Below are 24,510 nucleotides of genomic sequence, written 5' to 3'. Positions count from 1 at the left end.
ATTATTATATATTTTTTTAAAGTTTTATTGAGGAATCATTATGTCTATAATTAGTGCGCTGCTGTGTGACATTTACAATCTCCTACTGCTCAATTGGGTTGCTGTTTAGACTGAAGTCTGATAGCGATCATATTTAGTTAGTAGTTGGGCTGCAACTAACGATTATTCTGCAAACATAATAACCTGTCGATTATTTTTTTCAATTTGTCGATTAATATTCGGACAGCAAAAGGTTCCTTAAAGAAGATTTCAGTACTAAATTAAACAAGGTGAAACTAAAACTTTTCCACTTGAGGAGTTTTGGATGGAGCGTATTGACTTACAAAAAAGTTTTCTTTTATCTTAAATGCTTTGCGTATTTTTTTAACAGTTTTGATAAGACTACTGCTCCAAGTGGGTTGCTCTGTCAGCTAAAAGCACGTTTTTGAGTCTCTACACTCCAGTTAACGATTACTCGATTACTAAATTAGTTGACGAATGATGATTATTTCAATAATCGATTAATCACGATTAATCCGATTGCTTCAGCCCCAATCAGTAGTATGAAAGCCCTAGTCAAAAAGATCAGATAGCAGAAGAAAAAAAATGAAACTGATCATCAAGACCTGCTGTGTGAACAAAGCCTCTGACTAAAATTTCAGATTTATCTGAATGCCAAAAGATTTTAACATGATTTTCAAATTAGAATTCATAGAACATGCCTTGTATGCTTTTTTTTGTATTTCTATTTATTTACGCACTAGTTCCTTGTTTAAATAATGTAGGCAAGATAAATGTCAAACCTTAAAATTGTTACATGTGATCTAAATCACAAACTATTGTTTCATTTTAGGCCAGTAAACATATGGATCAGCCATGTTCATACCTTTGGCCTATACTACAAAGCAGGATCAGTGGTTTATCAATATAACCTCAGTTCAAGGTTCAGTTTGAGTTTTTTTCAGTAGAACGAAGCTTGTTCATTTCTGACCCAGGTGTGTCCCCATGGTAACAAGACAGAAAAATCCTATATTATAAATGAATAATGACACTTATAGTAATGAGCACTACTATGAGCACATTTCCTCATCTTAATTCTTGTTCTCCATTATCATAGTGTAAGGAAAATAAATATGAGATTTGTTTTTGTGTATTCTATGAGGTTAATACATGTGTAAAGTTTCATATTTGCTATCGTGGTATATGTTTTTTCCTTTTTCTGTTTGGTCCTCTAATATCAGCTCAATCTGTAATACCCCGGGTGAATGGCTTCCTGCTAACATTAAGAAACGTAATCATTGAGAAGTTTTCTAAAAAAATTGTTTCTTTAAAAGAAAATGTATTGAACCTGCTTTCTAGTATAGGGTTCAGGTATGAGCAGTGCTTTTTTGCTTTTGATTTAAAAAATAAAAAAAACAACAATTTTCAGTGTATTTGAATGTGAACGCCTAAAGAAAAACATCTAAAAACACACATACGTTTATAATCTGTGCAATCACCTTCTTCACTTTAGTTCCTTGTGGACAATCGGTTATGTTTTGTCCTTCTTTTCCATCAGTGTTACCACGTTGTTTGTAGACCTGTGTTTTCTTTTAAATCAATATCCGATGTCTTTAAGATAATTATTTAAAAGATTTGGGTTTCAAACTCATTCTAATGTGTAGCAATGTGTCTGCATTGTTATTTAGTTGCACATTAATCAGCTTCATTTAGGCTGACTAAAACTGTATTTTGTGTATGTTTTTTAAAAACATTCATTTGTTTTGAACAAATCTGCTTTTTTGCATACCAAGTGTACTTAAAGCGCTTTTGGGCAGGTATCCCTGATAAAAAAAAAAAAAACAGAATTTTGGGGGGCCTGCCTCAAATACATTAATGTCTAGATGACAGCATTGAGATAAGCATTAGCTTACGCTCTTGTATATAGGTTTAAATAAACATCCACAGCAACATGAATGGTAACGGTGATGTAAATAAGCAAACCAGGTTTGTCTCATAAAATAAACATCAATTGTTATATTTTGGTTTTAAACCTAAAAAGGCTCTTTCTAAAGGCGCTGGTGTGAAATAACATTTATTTGATGTAATGAATGCATGTTGTTTTTAAAAAGGGTTTTATAATCCGTGAGCCCTAATAAGGAGCATTGTTATCATTTTTTATAGAGCATCGCCATGCATGCTGAAATTTGCTTAAGCATATTTTAATAAATGCAGTATGTAATATGTTGATTTAATGTTGTGGCTTTAAAATATTTACCATGAGCAGCTGGTGCTTCAGATCATCCTCTCGTGTGGTATCATTTGGTTAACATTTTATACAGTTTAAATTTACTTTGGACTGTTAAATCTACTTTCTCTTTGGAAATTTCTGTCTCCAGAATTTTTGAATGATGTTACAGCCCTACATTTCTACCTCACTGATACAAATCAAATGTATTAACGACTGAATTCTTGTTTCTGCATTCCAGGCTTTGAGGCTAGCTTCTCTGAAGCAATGCATTTTATTGCAATTAAAATAAACTGTTTTTCATTTCATTTAGCAGGACTGATGTTTTTCATGCTCCAAAGGAGGTTTGTTGATGTTTGTTTTATAGAAAAATAGCTTAGATGTTTGTAATTCTGTGTTTAAAAAATAAGGGAAGGAAAGTAAATTATATTCTACTAACAAGAAGAAACCCTGAGCTGGAATTCAATGGCCTGCAAGGCAACAGTACGATCTGACCACATGTGCTGCCCATATAAACCTCTTACGTATCAAAGAATTGGAAGCTGGATTGATGTTCTAATTTGGTGCTAGATTAAAGCCATATTTCACATTTTTATGACTCTATTACTTTAAAATAAAAGTCACATTAATAGGAGAATTTAAAAAGAAAGTATCTTTTTAATTATTTTACTAAATAAATATAGATTTTGTCTACAAAAAAAACTATTTTTTGATAAGAAGAATAAAAAATATATAACTAGTAATTAAGCCCTTCCACCAGCTTTTTGAATTGTTCTAAAGGTATTTTGTATTTATATTACAACATATTTACCGGATGCTCAATTTGAGCCAAAGCCTGGTTGAAAACGTGGACCGATGCAGAATATATTAGAAAATCAAGAATGATGAGATCTGTCCAGTTGGAGCCCGGTTTATTAATAGAAAAACACTGATTGTGACATGGATGAAGATGGGGCTGAGAAATGTTGGGAATGATAGATGATATTCTGAGATAATCCCTATCCACCCCCCTTCATTAGATTTCACATTTACAGGCTGATCATGGCCCTGCAATGGACTGGCGAGTTGTCCAGTTTGTACCACGCCTTTTGTCAATAGACTGCTGCAGGAACCACCCCCAACGTAACCCTGACAGATTAAGCAGGAGAAGATGGATCCATGGATGTTGATCTTTGATTTAATTTAAATGGTAATATTTAACTCCCAGGGCTCCAAAAATATTCAACAGTTTATTTAAGGCATCTCTTCAGTTCCAACCATATTATACTGTCTGAATTTTTAATTTAGAACAAAATTAGATTAAATCCATACGTTTTATGTTCTCTATACAAACACAGTCAGGAAAAAAGGACAATTAACCTGTTTTATGTATAGAGCCTTTTATGAATAGTTTTTTTTTCTATCATTTAAGATAAAAACTTAATTTTACTTCAGTACATTGTAGAAGCTGTGCTCATGTAGTTAAGTACAGGAGCTCAGTCAGTACTTTTACCAAATTTATTTATTTGTATTTTTTAGGATATCTGTCCTTAGGTAAAGAATATGAACACTTTTGATGCCTCTGCCTACTATGTGTAATCTTAACTACTCTTAGAACAGGTGAATATACAGTGACCAGTAGATATTGTCAGTGGAAGTTACCTACTGTGCCCCAAAATATACAATTCTCACTCTAAGGCTTGGTTTCATAAGCAGGACTGCCAACTTTTCACCAAACCTTGGGGTGAGATTTAGAAATAGTTTGGACAGGAAATCCTGTCAGGGTTAGATAAGGATAGGTGCAGCTATAAGTTGGAGATTTTCAGAGGATTTAACTGAAACAAAGTGGCAAAATGTGGAATTTTTATTGCACAGTAAATGTTACTGAGTAACATTAACTGGTCTGTAGTTATGTGGAACATTTTTCTTACAATATACATTATTTTCTACATACTGGTGATTTTTAGAGAATTGAAGTAAAGCAAAATGGGACCCACTCTCATCTTAAATATACTGTAAACTAAAAGTTTTACAACTTGGTTCATTAACTATTCTCTTCAGTTCAAGTAAATTAAAAAATGGGGAACAAATAAGCTATTAGTGGATTACTGGCACTGATGCAGGAACCAGTGCAATCGAAACCTATGCAAACTACACTGTGTATGAATATTTGACAATAGGCTAAGGATTACAAAGCTTCATTCGTTATGTTATTACTTGGAGGCTGTAGATTTGATAAAAACTCATCATGACAGGAGACAGCACTTATCTGGATGTTTCAGTTTGGAAGGTGTGATGGAAATTAAGTTTTTGAACATATTCAATGGACCAAAATAAAAGTAAATGAATAAGATCAGTAATAATAAAAGAAAAACATCCTTGTGGTTTCTCCTCTATGAATCCAGGATAAATGAGTTGTGCTGCATTTCCCCTCTGTATGTTGTTGGTCTTTTCTTGGGTGGCTGATCTTTTGAAAAATAAAATGCAATGGTTCTTTTTCTTTTTGTGGACCTCATATGGGTTTGAGAGACAAACCTGAAAGCTTTAAGAACTAAAATATTTGTGTTTGATTATTAAACTAGACTGGGCAATAATTATTTAACTCGTAAGCAAAACATGGACTAAAACTGGGACTTAAAAAGAGAATTATCCTAGTCTAGATGAGATAAGATAGAAATTAAAATGACATACCTCACAACAACTGTCTTTTTTAATACCTGGCACAGTGAATAGGTGGTAATATGGACTGGATATGAACCTGGCATGTCCTTGTGTGTTTTCGCACTAAGGTTGTATTAAAAACGCAGACTAGATTTTGATCACCATGGTATTTTTATACATAAATAAGTGTAAAGGAGTTGAGTTTTAATGTCTGTTATTTTTAGTGTGAGAAATTGGGAATATGGAGTGAGAGTGTGTGAAGACGTCTCACTCCCAACGGGTGAGAGTTGACAGCCCTGCATAAGTATGGTATTAAAATAACTTATTTTAAAAGTGTGTCTGCATTAATGTGTAATCATGTTATTTATCAATACTTTTAAATGTATTTATTCTGTGAAATAACTGACTGAATACATTTTAAAACACTATATCAGTTGTAATGATCCAACTATTACTCAGTACTTGTTCTAAACGAAATTTCTTTTTGTTTTACACTTGTGTAAACAAAATGTCAAATAAATCTTTCTAAGTACTTCAGTAGCTTTTTTTTTTACTTCATAGTATTTTCTTGAATAGCTTCTTTGTACTTGAGTACAAGAGTTTTGAAGTAGTATTACTCTTACTTGATTACAAATTTTTGGTAGTCTTCTCACCTCTGTTCCTCTGTCCTCGGCGTTAATCATTTAAGAATAACACTAAAAGCAGATTCTGAACTCTATTCCAGCCTTTTGTCCCTCCTCGCCTCCCCTAGTAGCGGAAGGCTAATCACATGACCAGGTGGGGCTGCAGCAACTGTTGGAGCCGAGCAGTGAAGAAAAACCCAAACTGTCAACAACACGCCAATTCTCCAACACATTTATTCTCATGGATGATCTCTCTCGGTGATTTAAAGGGTCAGTGTCTGTTTATTTGGTTGTTTTTAACGACATTCTTTATCGTGTCTCTTTCTGCGCTGCAAGAAGAACAAAAGCAAAGGAGATTAGCCATGTTATGCTAACGATGTGTTGCTGTCTTTATATGAAAAGGACGTAAGGCGCAAAAACACAGCAGACCGAAAAGGGGCAAATTAGTTGTTTTTGAAATTATATACAACCAATGTATCATCTAAATTAGCGCAATTCAAAAGCTATTAATATAGTGGTGATAGTTAAATATTTAAATCGTACATCTGTATGTGACGAGGAGACACGCATTGTTAAGCTTTTTAAAATATGCAGGGTATTTTAACATTTGTTGGCAATGTTTTATGCATACTATAATGTTTTTATGTCCCTTCAAATCGATTTTGTAACTTTAAGACGAAAGAAGGTCAACTTAAAGACTCTTTAAATTCTTTTTTTGGTCCCCTACTTTCATTCAGTGGTGAGGAGTTGGTCATTTTGGCAAACTGTAAGGATATTTGGCTTTTTTACTGGAAGGTGAAAAGTCAACCAATGAAATAATAGATCAACACATGTTCCATTGTGTGGCAGAGTAACATTGATAAACTTTGTGGGGATGTGAGAGAATGAAACCAAATTGGCTCTAAATCTGCTTATGCAGGTGATTCAAGGATATTAGCTGAGTATTATCCCTGTGAACATTTAAAGCTGAGTGCCTAAAGAAAACAGGCACATTTCCACATATTATTTACACAGAAATGTTTCCTAAGCAATTTCTCATACTCACGCGTTACACACAGAAATGTTTGTTTGTTTCTTTATGTTGGGTAACTTTAAAAGTTGTGAGAATATTTTAAAGACATTTTAACAAAAGGTGCACTTCAGGCCAAAGAACAATCCATTAAATGTTGGTGGCGATCCAAATCATAATACAGATGCAGGGATTTAAAAAAATATATGTTTTAACATTATTTGTCAGAATAAGCAGTTCCACACTAAACCAAAGAGGGGTAGCAGTGATTATTTACAGCTTCAGTGTCAAACTCAAAAAGTCCAGAAGTATTATGCTGAAGACAAAAACACAGGAAAATTAAGCTGTGATTCGCTCTAAGTCACGATCTGCTGATCAAATAAAGTGAATGAAGAAGGTGAGTGCAGAACAAACACCAGAGGCTTCAGGTAAACACACTGTGCCTTATTTATGAAAGGATTTTTCGGAAATTGTTACCAATGTTGCACCTCATGCAAAAGAAAAATTTATCAAAATTTGGTAATGATTCAGATCATGGGGAAGTTCCAGCTATAGGTGTAAGTCACAATTTGAGGCTAAATTGCTGCTTAGCGAGGTCTGCGCTCTCAGAGTGCTTTTCTGTTTTGTTTTGTTTTGCAGATCAGGCCTCTTTCTAAGAGTTGATATTTCTGCTGCCATATTAGAATATAAGAACAGACTAATGGATTTTATTATTATTATAATTTTTTTGGGTTCTGTGAAATTCTAAACATTTTTTTTTTATATTAACCATTTTTTTCATAAACATGTCTTTCACTCCTTGAGTTAAAAAATGTGCCACACATATAAAAAAAATATAATGTATAAAATGGATTTTGTGTCCCTTTTTTCCAAAACTAATCTTCTGTATTATTCTATCTGCGTGGGATTCTGTTTAGCACCTCAGTTTATTGGTTTTCTCAGCTGATTTTTTATTTTATTTTATTTTTTTTCCCACCTCAGGTGTTATGGAGCTAACTGAAGGTAGATTAAACACACTGTGACATGTTGGCCCAAGCAGGATCATGGCTGCTAGTACCTCCTCCTAAACACCCAAACCACTTCCTGTCGTCATGGCCTCAAGCTATGCGCCACCTTTTGAGGGCACAGGTGAAGTAAAGGAAGGCTTTCTTTGCCCTCTGTGCCTAAAGGATCTTCAGTCTTTTTACCAACTCCAAGGTCACTATGAGGAGGAGCACGGAGATGATCGGCATGTTCGAGGACAGATCAAGAGTATGCATACTGTACAGACGCACACTTGTATAATTATTTTCTTTTTCTCCTGAACTTTTTTTTTTCTTCTTTTATAAATGCTAAAATATAATGCATCTGGATGCAATGACTCGGCAGTGGTAAAGAAACAAATCACTTTTCTTATTATTGCTTTCAGGTTTAGTTCAGAAGGCAAAGAAAGCCAAAGACAAACTTTTGAAGAGGGATGGAGATGACCGCCCAGACACTGGGAGTTATGAGTCCTTCTACTATGGTGGAGTCGACCCGTATATGTGGGAGCCTCAGGAACTGGGTGAGAAGGGGGGATAATTCTTTAAGTAGCATCTGATCAATACAAGTCAAGTAACTTTAAAACTGAAGGAAGGTTACAACATTTGTTTTTTCTCTCCCACAACCCCACAGGAGCAACCAGAAGTCATCTGGACCTGTTTAAGAAACACAGAGCTGACCGTATTGATCATTATGTCATTGAAGTCAACAAGCTCATCATTAGACTGGAAAAGGTGTGCCCCCTAACTCTACAGAAATTAGGGATCTTTGATTTTAATACCAAAATCATTAACCAAACACTTAATGTCTCAGTTGACAGCATTTGACAGAACCAATTCAGATGCTGCCAAAATCAGAGGTTTGTTGTTGTTTTTTTCTCCAAAAAGCTGCTCTCTGTCTATATAAATATAAGGAGAAATGTTCTTTCTCTTATGCAGCCATTGAGAAGTCTGTAGTGTCTTGGGTTAGTGACTCGGATGTCCCCTTCTGTCCTGATTGTGGAAACAAGTTCAACATCCGAAATCGACGGCACCATTGTCGTCTGTGTGGATCCATCATGTGCAGAAGATGCATGGAGTTTGTCCCCCTACCTTTGGCCCGTATGTAACCACACTCTGGAAATCTGAAGTCCTGTTTTTCATGTTTTGGTTCCTGTTTCTGTACATTTTATTTTTATTGTTTAACAGAAAAACTAATTAATGGGACACGAGAGGCCCTGTGTGTGCCTGGAAGTCCCGGGCAGTCCCAGTCTCCACCAGCAGGGGGTGGTGGCAGTGGGATGGGCTCCAGAAGGGGGAGCATCACCAGCTTGAGCAGCGTGGCCTCCATATTGGAAGAAAAGGATGACGAGAGGATCCGCTGCTGCCACCATTGCATGGACACTTTGCTGAAGAGGCAGCAGAAGTTGGAGGAGAAGGATCATGTTCCAGATGTAGTGAAACTTTATGAGGTAACCGTTGCTCTCAAGCTGATTCTCTTTGAGTTTGATCTGTTGTCTTCTTCCTGTCATATATTGTTTTCCTTTTTTGGTTCCTTGCTCACTATTGTCTCTCTTTCTGTCAGAGGCTGAGAATGTGTATGGAGAAAGTGGAGGAAAAGGCTCCAGAGTATATTCGGATGGCTGAATCTCTGAAGTAAGTCATAAAAAAGTATTTATTGGAGAAAAAAAAATGTGGTTCACCTTTGAGATGACAATGATTTACTTCCTCATTTAGTGCTGGAGAAACCACGTACAATCTGGACACTGCTGGTGGACTGAGGTTGGAAGTGCAAAAATACTACGAGTTGATTGACGCTCTAAGGTACACATCATTGATTAAATAGGTTTTTATAGCTGAGGCAACTGAGAAGTTTAAATGAAATGTTTTCCTGTTAGTAAGAAGATTTTAACGCTGGGGCTCAAAAATGACCCGCAGCCATATCCGAAGGCGCTCCAGCTACAGAAAATGATTCGCTACACAGCTACACTGTTTGTCCAGGTGAGACATAGCGAAGACTGGTTAGAAAATGTTAATTTCATATCTAAAGAAATTAGTCACCATTCTGACCTTTTTATCTTTAATTACCATAGGTACACTTCTTGTTTCTGACAGGAGGAAAATCAGTTTTTTAATGTTGCTTTTTCAGGAAAGGCTGTTGGGGCTGATGTCTTTACCCACTAAAGACAAATATGAAGAGCTAAAAGAAAAGAGGAAACAGGAACAGGAGAGGAGACTCCAACAAGAGAGACAGGTAAGATTCTCCTGTTGCAACTTTGTTTTACTTCTTTCTGGGATAACAGGCACCTAAATGTGAAGATTCTCCCCCAACAGGCAGCCCAGGAGAACCGTAACAGGAGGCAGGAGTATGAGAAAACCCGTCCACCGGCTAATGGAGAGCTGCCGCAGGCCCCCAGAGCCCCTCGCATGACTAAAGCCGGTGGCTGGCTGCCTTCTGCAGACTCTGTCAAAACTCGCAGCGACCTGGAAGACCCCCTGCTGCAACAGATTGAAAACATTCAGTCGTTCCTTCGTCAGGCACGTGAAGCCCAGCGGACAGATGAGGTTGCCATGCTGGAGGAGAACTTGCGCCAGCTGCAGGACGAATACGACCAGCAGCAGACCAGGATGGCCATAGCACTCTCCCAAAAACTGGCACAGGAGGAGAGCTTGCAGCAAGGGGAGTTTCAGCGCCTGGAGGAGAGGGAGAGGGAAGGGAGGGAGCAATGGGGCTCAACCTTTACATCTCCTCAACCATCACTCTCCTGGGCGCAATCCCTGGATATCAGCCCAGCAGGTCACCAGACAGAGGAGGAGGAGAAGACAGCAGAGGTCCTGACTCTGAATTCTGAGGCAAGTCCGCCAGCTGTGAGGGCCCTGTCCTCTCTCACATCACAGGAGGATTCTCCTCCACGATTAAGAAGCTTAGGAGGGCACATAACCCCCCCTAGTGGTGAAGGACAGAACAGCACTTCCCTTAACCCATTTGAAGAGGAGGACTCAACTCCCATTGAGGATGATCCATCCAATCCTTTTCTTGAGGACATCAAGAGGGAACATCAGGAACTTTCCAACGGGAAGAAGGAATACAACCCTTTTGAGGAAGATCCAGACAGAGAAGAGGACAAAGGGGCTGAGATGGCCTCAAGCAACCCCTTTGAGGACGAAGACACAGGCAACCCCTTTATGGACGCTGCTGGGAACTCGCCGGAGGCCTCGACCAATCCCTTTGATGGTGATGCAGAAGATCAAGCTTTGCCGGATGTAGACATGATCGAGGAAGAACTGCTTCTCCAGCAGATCGACAACATCAGGGCATTCATCTTCGATGCCAAACACAGCGGGCGGCTCGACGAGGTTGAGCTCTTGTCGGAGAACCTCAAAGAGCTTCAGCACACTTTGCAGGAGCAGAAGAAAAAGAGGCACTAACAAACTTTGGCCGCGATCACCTGCTATTTACCAAGTTGTCCATTGCTTATTCACTTTAGGAACGATCATCCCAGCTTAGAGCAGTTTGGATCCATTTCCCATTAGAGATTAATTAAACACGGTCCCTAGTCTCCTAATATCTTTCTAGATCATTTTTGCCTGTATGAGGTTTCATAGGTTTGACATCCAACCCATGCATATATGCAAAGCACATGTATGAAGTTTTAAAATTACAATAGAAAGATGAACAATGGAAGATTGGAAAATGTTATTTTGGAGGATAAGAGTTGGTTCTGCAGTTGAAGCTGTGATCAAAGTCCAAATGGTTCTCAGCTCTGAGGATAAGTGCACTACTGTGTTTGTGGATCTGCAACTCAACGTTTACAAAGAACTAAACCATATTCCTCCAACGGGGACAAGAGCAGTGCTGTTATATATCGACAACTCTGAACCGATCCTAAAACTATGCGATTGTTGATGCATCTCTTGTTACCCTATTAGTTCCATGTAGGAGCTAATGGTGCATTTCACAGTTCGCATTTCATCTTTTCAGGGTAGGATTGTCTGATTCTAATAAAATCTGCAGTTAAATAATTTTTTCCTATTCTAATCTAAGTGTCAAGTATAAAAGATTTAGCTGAAGACTTGATCAAATGTTAAAATTGCTTTTAATGCATTTGATCTTATAGCAAACCACCTTAATGACTTCACCAAAAGCGAATGTTTGTGTTTCTCTACAGGTTGAGGCGTTTGTTTTTTGGTGAGCATTGTGTGGCCGTTAAATGTTGAGCTCATGGCTGGTTTTGTCTCCCTGTCCTCCTGTGTCTGCTCATGGTGCATGTCTTCTCTTTGGACCTTTAATCCGGAGTTCACCTGAACAGTTCACTCAACACTGTATGTGCTTGACACTATCGACATGGCACACTTTGGACGGCTTTAATAGGAGTAGAAAGTTGAAAAGCGCTGAAACTTGTCTAGAAATAAGTGATAGAAGGAAATTTATGACATATTTGTTAGATGTGCGCTAACACTACATGGATGCCAGCAGTATTATGATCCAGCTCTTCTTTGTTTGTCCTAACTTGATTCTGTTCTTCCTGTCAGATTTTCCATGTTATACTTTATTTGCTAAACCCTGAAAACTGCAGATCCTAAATATGTGGCACTAAATATTTTTGTGGCTTATTGAATTCCTTACATGTATGATAACAGTTAAGTTTAGTTTGGAAATATTTGCAACATTCCTGCATTATATAAAAAAAAAGGAATTGCACAATAACCCACATCCATCACTTTAACAACTAGCAGAGGTTCCTTCAATACAAATAAAACTGATCTGTAATAACATTTGATGTTTCCTGTTCTTTTGCGCAACAACTGTATGAGCTAGAATGTACATATATTGGAATTGCAGTTAGATTATCACTGAGCTTTTATTCCGGTAATCAATTAGTTATACTCAGTCATATTTTACACTTGATATGAAAATCCAAATGTTTATGTTACCTAAAAAAATAAGCTAAGCAACATTAAAATCAGGTTAGCTTCAAATTAGTGATGGGTTAATAAGAATCATGAAGTGTTTGTACACATTGCCAAACTCTTCATACTGCCTTGATACTGTGACTCAATACTGACACCTGCTGGAAGTTTAAAAGCCTTACAGGCAGCCTGTTTGACAGACTACCGTAAACACTATTTCGATGAGCTAGTACTATAGAATAATGAAATTATTCTGTTATAGTGTGTTAATATCTTTGTTGGGATTTAAAATATTTTAGATTTTTTTTTTAGATGCAATCAATAAATAACGTGAACATATAAAATAAAAAATATATGGGGGAGTTGCGGTCTAGTGGTTGAGGCATAGAGCTTAGAATCCTGAGGTTCTGCTTTTGAGCCCCACTCCCTCAGACTGCCACTCTGGGTTCCTGAGCAAAGACCCTTAACCCCACAATGCTCCCCAGATGCCACACAATGGGCAGCCCTCTGCTCCCCAAGGGAAAGGTTTAAATGCAGAGTTCATTTTGTTGCTCTGTACTTGTGACAGTGTAAAGACAGAAAAAGCTGGGGAGGGAAAAAAAGGAAAGCGAACGTGATGGGGATGCTTGGGGAATTATTTTTAAAAATTCTAATAAATACAGTAAATATATTAATTTGTATTTAAATTTAGATAATTTCAGTGATACTTAAGAGGAACAGGATGACACGAGAAAATTTAAATAAATATGCGTTCATTCTGCCTTGAAGCAGCTCCGCATTAATTGATGAATTCAATAATGATCCACCAAAGATCAGATTTTATTTTGGCAGATCCAAGCATATACATTAAATTTGTTTATGGTTGCAATATAAAAAAGAAACAAGCTAGAAATATAGTTAAAATATTGAAAGTTGGATGGAATTCAGTTTAATATATACAGAAATTGTCCACATTGATGCATCCCAGAAGTCAAGCAGATCGTATTTTGGTGTAATCCTTTCACATATAGTCACAACAAAAACGGCCAGAATAATGTCCTGAGATGACAGAAAAGTCTGTTGTGCAGCTTCTCATTCCTGTGACTCCGCCATCTTGGCGCGATATTTTCCTGTCATCTCCCTTGGCAGCGGTGTGGTGCCAGGACACGGCACTTGGCCCTCCACCTCACAGATGCATTCCCTTAGACAGTACTTCTTTGGCCCGAAGTTGGCTGGGTTGGATGCCTGCATCTTTGCTTGAGCTTCAGCTTGCAGCACTTCTCTGCAGAGAAAGGAAAGCAGATGGTTTCAATACAAGAATAAATCTGGACAAAGATAAATATGATCTAATCCATACGTTTTCTTCCATTTATAGCAAAATGTCAATATGATGATAAATGTCTTTAAATGCATGTTAATGTATCTGAATACATTCAGAGCACTGTGCTACAAAAACACTTTTTGAAACAGTTTCACTACTAATGCTAGGTACCATTAGATATATTACCAATAATACTGCTAAACACCACAGTTTATGTATATTTTAAAATATGACTTATTTAGTGTAGCTCTCATAAAAACAGGGGTATATATATCTATATCTATATATACACACCAACAAAAAAAAAAACTTAAATTGTTTTTGCAGTTAGCAAATACAAAAATTTAGAAATATAATTCATCATATTTTATATGATCACAAATATTCCTAATCCAACAATGAGTTTGTTTTTTATAGATAAGGTTGAAGGATCCCATCTCACCACCCAGTTTGTCACAGTTCTAGTTGCTTGAACTGTTCTAATTTATATGAGTGAGTAAGGCTGAGTGGTTAATTGATTATTTTTTTTGTTTATGAAGATTTTATTTTTTTCCCATCAAACCCCTCCTTGGGCTTCCATATCTCAGAGTGACATCAGTTCATCACTTTTTGTTCTTATATGTGTATTCATAACTGATGAACTAGCTCACTATTTTTTTCCAGGTTTGTTGCAAAATAATATTGTTTTACAGCCTTTTCCACAGCTTTAATTGTATTGTCCTTTGAATTAAGGTCACCTCCTCCCAGAAGAGATGACTAAAATAAAAGACATGTAATTAGTATTTTCTATTATGAAACTTAAGTAAAAAAAAAAAAATAAAACTAAAAATCTATTGGATTTGGTAGGAAAAAAATTGGAGAGTACATTATTAAGCCATATGGCCCAGCCATTTGAGTTAATAATTGAGATTATCTTTTGGGAGGCAAATTCTCTTGTCTATCCTTTCTGAACATTAGATAAGATCTTTTTCCCCACTTTAAAATGTTTCTCAAATCAAATCAGTATAAAGCAATGCTACAGTAGTAAAATGTAAATTTTAAGGTCGTTTTGATCATCCTTAACACTTGTTTTGATCAATGAGAAAACCCTTAAAGTAATGGAACAAAAAGAGACAAAACATTCCCCATACTTACTCTGATTTCCCCAGAATCTTCTTAACATGTTGTGAAATCTGCTTGTAGTCCTTCCCTTCCACATCCACCAGTACTTTTTCACCATCATCTAAACAGAGACAGAGTTGAACCAAGATCTAAACCAACCCTAAGCCTTACTAATGCCATACTACCACACAAGCATACGCACCCAGGTAAAACTTGAGGAAGGGCGATGGAGTCATATTTTTGAACATCATAATTTGTACCCAAGGATTCTTGTACTGAATCTGCGGGATGTTAAAAAACACAAACTTCCTGGAGGACAGAGAAGAACAAACAACTTCACAGCATGCGTGAATTTACAATATAAATTGCAATCCATGTGAAGGATTACACTGCTTATGTGATTCCTTTAGTGTAATGTTTTGATGCTAAGATGTTAGCTCTGACCTTGCTCCTTCGCTGAGCTCTCCGTGTGTGTTGTAATTCACAGTCATAATCTTCACCCGGTTTTTAAAGATGATGTCGCCCTTCTGGAGATACTCCAGCGTCCTTCTAATCGGATACCTTCCTTTCATAGGCATTTTAAAAAAACTAATAAAAAAATATCTTTCTTGGAACCCAGCAAGTACACGTACGGTGTGCGACGCGGATTGATGACGTCTTTGTACCTCGGGAACGCTCTTCTTCTTCTTGGATTAATTGGCTTCTTCTTATTCTTCTTCTTATGAGATTTTATGGCGGTTGGCAAACTTGTGAAATGTGCATTACCGCCACCAACTGATATGGAGTAAAGCAAGGAAACAGGAAACGATTCACCCCCCCCAAAAAAAAAAAAAAAAAAAAAAAAAAATACAATAAAATAACCTGTGTAACTTAAACCCACATAATACTAAATTATACTAAATTACATTTGCCCGTATAATTTTAATTTACTCTAGGTCATCGTACCTCTGCCAGTTTCTGATGGTCCCATTGGTCTTTCCATCATGCTTCCAACCATCTCCCAGTTCATATCTTTAACATCCAGATATTTTTCTGCAGCCTTCACTATTATTTTGATTTTTTCTGTTTTTTTTGTCGTCTGAGCAGTACAATTAATCACTTCCACCATGAAAAGAACAAAATTTGTCTTTTTAACAATTAGTGAGTCTTCATCAATTTTTGGAGATTTCTCTAGAGGTTTGAAATTTGCCGTGTGTTGAACTGTAGGTTTGGGTTTTTCTGACTGAGATGGGATCCTTTTTGCAGCTTCAGCATAAGTTATTCCAAGCTCAAATTTCATTTTTTTTATTTCTTCAGACCTTTTGCTTGCTTCACAGCCGCGATAAGCAGCAGTATGTTCTCCACCACAATTACAGCATTTTATTTTAGCTTCTTTTCCACATTTACCATATTCATGTTCTCCTGCACACCTTCCACACCTCTGTTTCCCTTTACAAACTGCTGCAATGTGTCCGAATTTTTGACATTTGAAACATCTCAATGGTGGTGGATTGTAGATTTTGACATTGTAACTGATGTAACCGATGAATACTTTGCTTGGTAATTGCTCTTCCTCGAATTTAATTAGTACAGATAAACTGTCAGATCTTTCTCCGTTTCTTGTTGTTTTTAACCGTTTTACTTCTTTTACTTTTGCACCGCTTATGTTTTCCAGAATCTCTTTTTCAGAAATTTTCAGAGGAACTCCTCCAATGACTCCCCTGCTGATCTTTTTGTTCTCCATTAGGCTGCACTGAACTCTTATCCCGTCAATTTTGTTAATACGTATTGCTTTGCCTTGCTGGGCGCTGTCTCTGCAGTTAATTAGCAGGTCTCCACTGTACAGAATTCTGGCACCTCTGACTTCTCCAACAAGTTTATTGATGGTTTTTGTTAAGTGAACCGGATTCCAGTTTGTAAAAGAGTCTGCCTGATTAACGACTTTGAATATGACTTTGAATTCATTTTGTTGTGCTGTGGAATGTATGGATTGATCATCACTGGATTGTTCTGAACTAGATTCCCCTTTAACTGATCTCTGTTTTTTCCGCTTTTTCTCATTTTTTGATGCTGCTATCTTCCAACCTTCATTGTCACTATTTCCCTCTTCCATCCCACAAGAATCGCTTCCTGTTTCCTCACTACTCACGGCCCAGGACATTTCTCCACAAGCAGAGCAGCTTCAAAACACGCGCCATGCACCAAACGACCAACGTTCCCAAGACTGGATTAATTGGCGGTTGGCAACAAGCATTTAGTAACATTACCGCCACTTACTGGTAGGGAAAGTGGTTTGTGATGGACTGTCTACTAATAAATATATATATAATTTCTAAGGGAAAAAAGAAAAAATATACATACTTAAACATAACTTTGTATTCTACCCGCCTATATCATACACATATTCACATTTTTTTCTGCCATTTTTCCATGAATTTTTCTTTAAAGCTACAGTGTGATTAGGAGTTAAACAAGGAAACAGGAAACAAGACCCACCCTCAGAAAAAAATAACAATAAAATAGATAGTATTTTTCCGAACTATTTAACTTAACCCAACATAATAAATACTTTAAAATATTATCATTAGATAAAAATAATGAATACTATGTAAAGATCTACTAAACGTTTTGAAAAGCAGTTCAACACAGATTTTAAATCCCCAGATAGAGTATAGCCCTATGTAGTGCTCAATATAAGGGTTAGGGCAAGTGTCCAATCTAAGTGTGCTGCAGCTTCTAATCAATTCCTAACCCATTCCTAGAAAGAAAACAGCACTTCAGACCTTGGATCACTTTAAACAGCACAATCTGTTTCCATTCTAACCACTTTCCTCCAGCCTGAGCAAACCTTAGGTACCGGTAATTTAACCTTGAAACATTTGTCAGCAAGGATAATTATTCCTATCCCAAAGTAGGCTCTGATTCAACTGTTTGCCATTTGAGGGGGATTAATTAAAACATTAAAACTTATAACTCATAGTTATATAGTATGAGTAGGAAAAACTTTATCATATTTAACATCCTAATTACTTTAGGTTTTAGCAAATCTTTATTAAAAATTATAACGATTCCTGAAAAGGGTGGATTCAGATTTGTTTTAACAGACAGAACTTAGAGGGTGAGAGTGAAATGACAGCTGGATCGCTGAGTGGAAGACAACAGCTTTATTAAACACATATTAAACTACTTGATGTAATTTATTGACATTTCTGAGCTGCAGATTCAGATGATTTGTTTGTTATTGTGCTGCTCAGTCAGTTGAGTTCTGTTGTAGCAATGTGAGTCATGTGAATAATGGTTCATGTGAAATAATACATCAATTATAAAATGAATGTAAATATGAAGAGTTGCAAACGATTGGATTAGGAGGTTTTTATTATAGAAAATTTTCAAAGATATCCCGTACCTATCTTAACAGTGACATGGTTTTAATCTCGGCAAACACAGTGTTACTATGCCCTTAAATTGAAACTAAATAATTTGTACTATTTTTTTCTTTAGAGCTGTCCAAAATTACTCAGCAGACTCATCACCTACAAAGCATACTTGGAGAAACACTGAATCTAATCTAACTTTCTACACACTAAAATTATGACAAATTTTACAAGTTCTTTGTTTAGGATTTTTATCATAAAGGATGCCACAAAAAAAGAAAGACATGTTTACATCAAGATGAACTTTTCTTTAAATGAGATCAAAACACACATAAAACGCATGTAATTCACACAACATACAGGAATTAATGTAAAAGCTGTGGTCATCCAGCAGGTCCCAGTACTGCAGGCTTCTCTCTGCTTTATTCAGTGTATGAGATGTCTTTGGTTGTTACTGTCTTGATGAGAATTGCGCCTGATTTTCGCCTCTCAAGGTTTGCTGTCAGAAGGAGAATAATTCAGAAACATTCAGAAAATTCCCCAGCTTGTGACTGATTCTTTTTTTTCTGTTTGCTTTATTTTAATGAAACTAAGGTTATCAGGTAAGGGACAAAAAGAAAAAGCTAAAGAGATAGAAAAGTACAGTAAAGCACACTACATGCGTTGCATACTTACGTTCGCTTGGTGCTGGATTCACAGTTTTGATTGGTGCAGAGCGGACGTTGAAGACAGTCTTTTGTCCAATTCTGGCAGTAAAAAAAAAAAAGGAAAGATAAGTTCTGAACGTTAATGGCCATAATTAGGATTCGCACTAAATAAAAAAACAAAACAAAACTCTGACATGAACCTGCTCTAAGATCGTTTATGTTTTACAGGCCAAGGACCCCCAAATTGATGGCCAGATGTATCGGGGGACCCCCTAATTATATATATTGTATGAAATTGTGATATATCAAACTGGTCCTATAGTCACTCTATTGCATATGGAGTAATGTAACGAAAGTAATTTCGCCCTGGGATTATTCAAGTATTTCTGATTCCTGGTTAAAGGGACAGGTGTTGTGAATGAAACGGTGCCCAGCTTGAAAGAGCTCCTGTGTGTCACTGAATGTGCATTGATGACTGAAAGACATCTTCTACCTCCATTTATCTGTTTACTACAGTGTGTTGAATTCATTTTAATGTGTATTTGAAGACATATCAATTAGTGGAAAGAATTGCAGGGGAAATATAAAAAAATGTCTAAACAACCAAAAGTTTCGCGACCCCCATGCAGTACTTCTGTGGACACCCTAGCGGTCATGGACAACCTGTTGAACATATGCTCTAGAACACAAAGTTATGTCTCTTTATTAAACAACATAGAAATCCCAACGGTTGAGATATCTTAGAACCAATTTAAAATAATTTCCAAACACAGATTTCCCATATTTGTTAATACACTAATACATTTTAAATTGTTAATATTATTTTAACAATAACCTTTACATTTTGTATTCTTGGTAGCATTTCACAAATTTGCTACGTAACAAGCCGACGCACTCTACTTTTTGGCCACGAGGGAGCAGCATTGATTTATTAGAAATACTTGAAGGTATAATGGAGAACTTTCCTGAATGTTGGAAAGGACCCGCCCTCTTCACTTAGAAAAAAACACATGCACAACCCTCTACCCACTGAGAGGGAATGCCAATTAAATGCGTGCGAGAGCATGCACAAGCCCATTTCTCCTCGTGCACGCTCTGTTTAAACGTTGCTGTTTGCATCGCTCTTACTAGCCTACTGTCCAAAAGAAGGTTTGCATTTTTTCCACTATGTCAGACTCACCACCAGTAAGTGGTGGGAAAACTGCGAAAAATGTCCTCTTCCTCCTTGCAGCCTGGAACACTGCATTTACGCCCCTGGTCCTGGCTCACTTTCAATAGAGAAACTGCCTGCTTTGTAATTCTTGTAGAAGGTAATTCAGCTGTAGGCTAAGAAGCTAAACTAGTGTCTTACATCTACCTCTATTCATGTTCTTGGGCCAGTGAACCAGTGGGCTGGTCTGTAAGTAAATTTCGGAGCGTAACAAAAGTACAGGCCAGAACCAAATAAGGCAACATCCCAGAGTTTACGTCAATTCAGGTCTTTGTTCGGATTCTCCCGTTTTCTGGTAGAAGTTTAGAATTGTGAGATTTGCAGAGAAAGGAGGTGTCGATGTGGTTTGAACTTCTCTGTATGTCCATTTCACCCACTGAACTATCATTATTCATCTATGACAAGGTAAACTCTGTTTTGCATTCTATGACCGCTTTCAGAGTATAAATGAAGATATATGTAGCAGCTTTTACCTGTCCTCCTCTCCTTCCACCAGTTTCCTATATGTGGAAATTTCAATGTCCAGGGCCAACTTGGTATTCATCAGTTCCTGGTAATTCCTGATCTGTTTAGCCATAGCGTGTTTGGTATCCGTCAAAGCTTGCTCCAACTCCCTGATACGGTCTTTGGCATCAGCCACAGTTTCTTGTCCACGTTCTTCCATCTCAGAAATTTTGAGCTCAATTGTGGCACGCTGGAAAAAAGTAAAAACTCTTATAAACTTGCGTTTTCATACTTTGTTAGAAAAATTATTGGGATGCAAGATGTGATGAGGGTAGAACATTTCCAACAAGATCCTTCAAAATGTTATCCGGCTTATATTTTAATGTTAGCTGTTTTCATCTGCAGTTAACAACAACCAGCTCTTCAAGGTGAAAATGAAATTCAGGTTGTGTGTGTTTTTATTGTCGTGTTGAGCTGACAGCTCTGAAGGACTGAAGGAGTTTTGTTTTTGTTTTCTCAAATAAGTTGTCACCTTTCATTTAACATCAAGAGCAATTCTCCAGCTCACCTGTGCTGTTACCACATCAATCTCATTCTTAAGGCGACTGATCATCCGTTGCAACTCAGCTATTTCGCCCTTGGTGGAAATCAGCTCAGCGTCATACTGGTTAGCCTCTGCTGCCATCACGTCAAACTGGTTGGTTGGAGATTGAAGAAGAGTAAGTAATAATTATCACAACCTATTAATGTGGGGGGGGGGGAAATAAAAAAAAAAACGAGTAGGTTTTACGAAACCAGTTCTGGAGCTTTTATTTTTACTCTTAAAACAACAAAATGCAATGACTACATATAGGAACAGTAAAAACATTCTGGGCCCTCTGTGTCTCTCTTTCTAGGTTTCCCTTGCATATATCACTAGATGGCAGAACAAAAGGATCACCTTTTTCATCACCAGGTTTTAAGTTGTCACAATTCAAGATATTAATCTAACTTATTGCTCTGAAAGGAGATGTGGGGAAGTTTAGACAAGAATTAAAAAAATCCCACCTTATTTGAATGGTATGTTGTTTCATCTGTTCCATTTTGAGGAATAAGTAATAACAATCTGCATATTTGTAACCACAGGGAAATAAACTACAATGCAATATCAATGACATGCCAAATAATATGATTAACCAAACAAAGTAAACAATGCATAAAAATGCTTTATTCTAAAGAGCTTGTAAGGGCTGCCACTAATTGTGGAGGACATCTGTCCTATCTTAGGATATATTCTCAAATAAATACATTTACTCATGTTACTGTAGACCTTATCTTTATCTAATGTCTGAGATGTTTCTTAGATATCACATAGAGGAAATACAATCTTTTGCTCACCTTTGTCTTGTACCAGTTTTCTGCTTCTTCTCGACTGCGGGCAGCGACTTCCTCATACTGCGCCTTAACCTCGGATATAATTTGATCCATGTTCAGGTCGCGAGAGTTATCCATTTCTACCACCACAGAGGTTTCCTTCACACTGCCCTGCAGCTCTCTCAGCTCCTTTTATTAAAAAATAAGCAAAATATAGGTCAAAATTAGAGTAAAACTCAAAATCTAAAATATAACACATGCCTATGAATTGATTTATGAAAAAGTGGGGTTACACACAGCCTCATGGACAGCTCTGAGGAAGTTTAGCTCGTCATAAAGAGCAGACACTTTGTTTTCCAATTCCGTCTTGTTCATGTATGCTGCATCCACATCCTAAAAAACACAAAACAACACTTTTTAATGTATTTTCAACATATGGGTGAATTTCTTCAAATGTCTGGAATTCATTAAATTATGATAATTATTATTATGGTGTTAGAGCAAATGTTTTCCTTGTGCATGGTCTTTACCCTTTTTGTCATAACAAAGAGGCTCTCTGCATCACCCCTTTTGCTGATCTCTTCTTCATACCTGAAATAATAACAAGTATGTTACTAATGAAGATGTTATTTATGTGCACCAAGTCATGAATATCCCAGAAAATGAACTCTGACTTTGATTGGTAACTTTTTGTTTGATCAATAAATGCATTCTTCTCCATTTCCATTAGGTGTCTCTGGTTCAGAATGAGATCCAGCTGTTTCTGCAGATTGGCAATGTTGCTTTTGAACATGGCGTCAGTATCAGTGGAAGTTGCAGTCTGTTTCTGGAGCAGCTGCCATTTGGTTTCCAGCATTTTGTTCTGTTGCTCCAGCAGTTGGACCTTGAACAGAAACACCAAGTAGATCCATCCAATCAACCATATTGCACTTTGACCTTAAAATATCAGTTAATAGTTCAGAAATCCTAATTGGTCAAATCTTATACACCCAAAACTATGTATACTTCTGAGCTTTGGAGAATTTTATTGATTTATTCCATCCTCCCAACTGTGCAACCTGGCAAGCTGAGCTTGGATCTTTTTCCTGTCTGGTTTGTAATAGTTTAATTTGTTTCAAGCGTTGCGATGAATCCATCCTTAAATATGGGCAAGCAAATGCTTGAATGGCTTTTTTATGTTTATTTTTTTTTTAAAGAACAACTTGGCTTTCCATGTCCTCAGAGCGCAACACAAGCACTTAGGGCAAAATACATTTTTAAGTTGGGCCAATGAGGTTTTTAATAGATTTTTTTGTTGTTAAATCAACTCTAGGGAGTGTTTTAAGGAACAGAACTTGCTATACTGATTTTTAAAACCCTCTTCTGGAATTATGAAACCATTTTGTTTTTGAAAAAAAGAATTTCAGTGGTTTCGGTATCAGAACTTTCAATTGGAAGCAGGAAAAACATCACCGCCATGGACTTGTCAAACAGGGACTCTTATTCTATGCTGATAACCGATTAGTGGAAACTGAAAATGGTGTTCTTTCTTGCTGGTTTTTGCACGGGTTCTATCACCTTTGACAGTTGAAAGAGTTTCTAAGAGAAATGAGGGTCGTTATCATGTCGAGGTCATACACCAGTAAAAAGTAATGATTATAAATTTGATTAGAAGTTTCTGTTTATACATTTTTAGAAGATCTCGTTTGTACTATTGAAAAATTTGTTAAATCGGTTTATTTAAAAGTTTTTAATGGAAAAGTAAATTTTGATTTTCTGAGTTGTTCAATAACCAAATTATCTATGAAGTGCTACTTTTTATCAGGGATGATTTTTGCAGGAAACCCTCACCTGTTGGATGTATGATGCAAAGCGGTTATTCAGGCCCTTGATCTGATCCTTCTCTTGGGTTCGCAGTGTGTGGATTGCTGGATCAATGTCCATCTTCACAGGATCAAGGAGGCTCTTGTTTATGGTGACTGGTTTAATGGAGACCACATTATTGGTGGTGCTGGCTTTGAGCATCGGATAGGATCCAGTGGACATGCTGCTGAAGCCTCCCGAGGAGCTAAAGCGGCCATTTCTTTTGTTCTGCTTGATCCTTAGACTCATGTTGACTGTAGATCTTTCGTTTGGAGATAGTGGTGAGTTCAGGTGAAGCTGGAGCTATCTTTTGCATGTTTGTCTGTTTTCACAACTTTATAAGGCAAAGAGATGGGTGTGTTTTCTGTTGTGAAGTTATATGAATGCAGATTAACCAGTCAGACATCTGCCTCTTTTCCTTCTCCCACCTACCCTGCTGTAAATATGTTTCCTTTCAATTGTTTCTCTGGAATCTAATCTTGTTAAGCAGCTCTGTCTTTGGCATCCTCTTTCCATTCTAGGTGTATTTTGAATGAAAGAACTGGGCGTGCTAAGATTTACAAAGATAAGAAACTATGAGAAGAAGCTATGATAAAAAGATTTTACAATTTTTGTAAACTACTGAAGATACAGAAGTGGTAAACAGTAATCTGCATAAAAAGGAATATTAAGATCCATTGAAAACAAGTGTTTAAATATCACTATAGGATTTTTTAGAAACCAAAAAAGAACATGTTTTATTTTTTGTTTCATCAAAAGTTGTTATGGATCAATGGATAAAATATGCAGAATCAGATCATAATTTTGACACGCCTTTCAGTTTGTTGTCCTACTGTTTTCTTTAAGAAAAAGTGAAGCATTAAAACCATTTAA

At 36.9% G+C, this 24,510-nt stretch overlaps 3 protein-coding genes across 3 annotated transcripts; 1 reads left to right on the top strand and 2 right to left on the bottom strand.

Annotated features, from left to right (window-relative positions):
- Positions 1-5,582: 5,582 nt before the first annotated feature.
- On the top strand, positions 5,583-11,308 carry LOC119774087 (rabenosyn-5). The gene is made up of 12 exons (XM_038271402.1): positions 5,583-5,739; positions 7,460-7,729; positions 7,887-8,021; positions 8,132-8,232; positions 8,312-8,357; positions 8,437-8,598; positions 8,686-8,948; positions 9,062-9,132; positions 9,214-9,300; positions 9,375-9,477; positions 9,626-9,730; positions 9,811-11,308. Exons 2-12 carry the CDS (start codon positions 7,570-7,572, stop codon positions 10,903-10,905), a joined length of 2,328 nt encoding a protein of 775 aa, XP_038127330.1. The 5' UTR covers positions 5,583-5,739; positions 7,460-7,569; the 3' UTR covers positions 10,906-11,308.
- Positions 11,309-13,182: 1,874 nt separating this feature from the next.
- On the bottom strand, positions 13,183-15,467 carry mrps25 (mitochondrial ribosomal protein S25). Its single transcript, XM_038271403.1, has 4 exons — positions 15,233-15,467; positions 14,991-15,097; positions 14,822-14,909; positions 13,183-13,648 (listed from the first exon to the last, which is right to left on the bottom strand). Exons 1-4 carry the CDS (start codon positions 15,364-15,366, stop codon positions 13,459-13,461), a joined length of 519 nt encoding a protein of 172 aa, XP_038127331.1. The 5' UTR covers positions 15,367-15,467; the 3' UTR covers positions 13,183-13,458.
- Positions 15,468-18,124: 2,657 nt separating this feature from the next.
- Positions 18,125-23,960, bottom strand: LOC119774146 (keratin, type II cytoskeletal 8-like). The gene is made up of 9 exons (XM_038271523.1): positions 23,626-23,960; positions 22,470-22,678; positions 22,326-22,386; positions 22,093-22,188; positions 21,820-21,984; positions 21,011-21,136; positions 20,472-20,692; positions 18,817-18,887; positions 18,125-18,640 (listed from the first exon to the last, which is right to left on the bottom strand). Exons 1-9 carry the CDS (start codon positions 23,884-23,886, stop codon positions 18,564-18,566), a joined length of 1,287 nt encoding a protein of 428 aa, XP_038127451.1. The 5' UTR covers positions 23,887-23,960; the 3' UTR covers positions 18,125-18,563.
- Positions 23,961-24,510: the final 550 nt, after the last annotated feature.

The sequence above is a fragment of the Cyprinodon tularosa genome, unplaced genomic scaffold (assembly GCF_016077235.1).
Source record: "Cyprinodon tularosa strain WSP-4 unplaced genomic scaffold, ASM1607723v1 ctg8, whole genome shotgun sequence".
Taxonomy (NCBI): Eukaryota; Metazoa; Chordata; class Actinopteri; order Cyprinodontiformes; family Cyprinodontidae; genus Cyprinodon; species Cyprinodon tularosa.
The sequence above is the reverse complement of the archived record's forward strand: the minus strand, read 5'-3'. Positions and strand labels throughout refer to the sequence as shown.

Coding starts and splice junctions, on each gene's coding strand:
- LOC119774087 (XM_038271402.1), top strand. CDS start 7,570: ATGGCCTCAAGCTATGCGCCACCTTTTGAGGGCACAGGTGAAGTAAAG. Junction 9,133..9,213: donor CGGATGGCTGAATCTCTGAA/GTAAGTCATAAA, acceptor TTCCTCATTTAG/TGCTGGAGAAACCACGTACA. Junction 9,478..9,625: donor CAGCTACACTGTTTGTCCAG/GTGAGACATAGC, acceptor TTGCTTTTTCAG/GAAAGGCTGTTGGGGCTGAT.
- mrps25 (XM_038271403.1), bottom strand. CDS start 15,366: ATGCCTATGAAAGGAAGGTATCCGATTAGAAGGACGCTGGAGTATCTC. Junction 15,098..15,232: donor GAGCTCAGCGAAGGAGCAAG/GTCAGAGCTAAC, acceptor TCTGTCCTCCAG/GAAGTTTGTGTTTTTTAACA. Junction 14,910..14,990: donor CTTCCTCAAGTTTTACCTGG/GTGCGTATGCTT, acceptor GTCTCTGTTTAG/ATGATGGTGAAAAAGTACTG.
- LOC119774146 (XM_038271523.1), bottom strand. CDS start 23,886: ATGAGTCTAAGGATCAAGCAGAACAAAAGAAATGGCCGCTTTAGCTCC. Junction 21,985..22,092: donor TCAGAGCTGTCCATGAGGCT/GTGTGTAACCCC, acceptor TTTTAATAAAAG/GAGCTGAGAGAGCTGCAGGG. Junction 20,693..21,010: donor TTGATGTGGTAACAGCACAG/GTGAGCTGGAGA, acceptor ACTTTTTTCCAG/CGTGCCACAATTGAGCTCAA.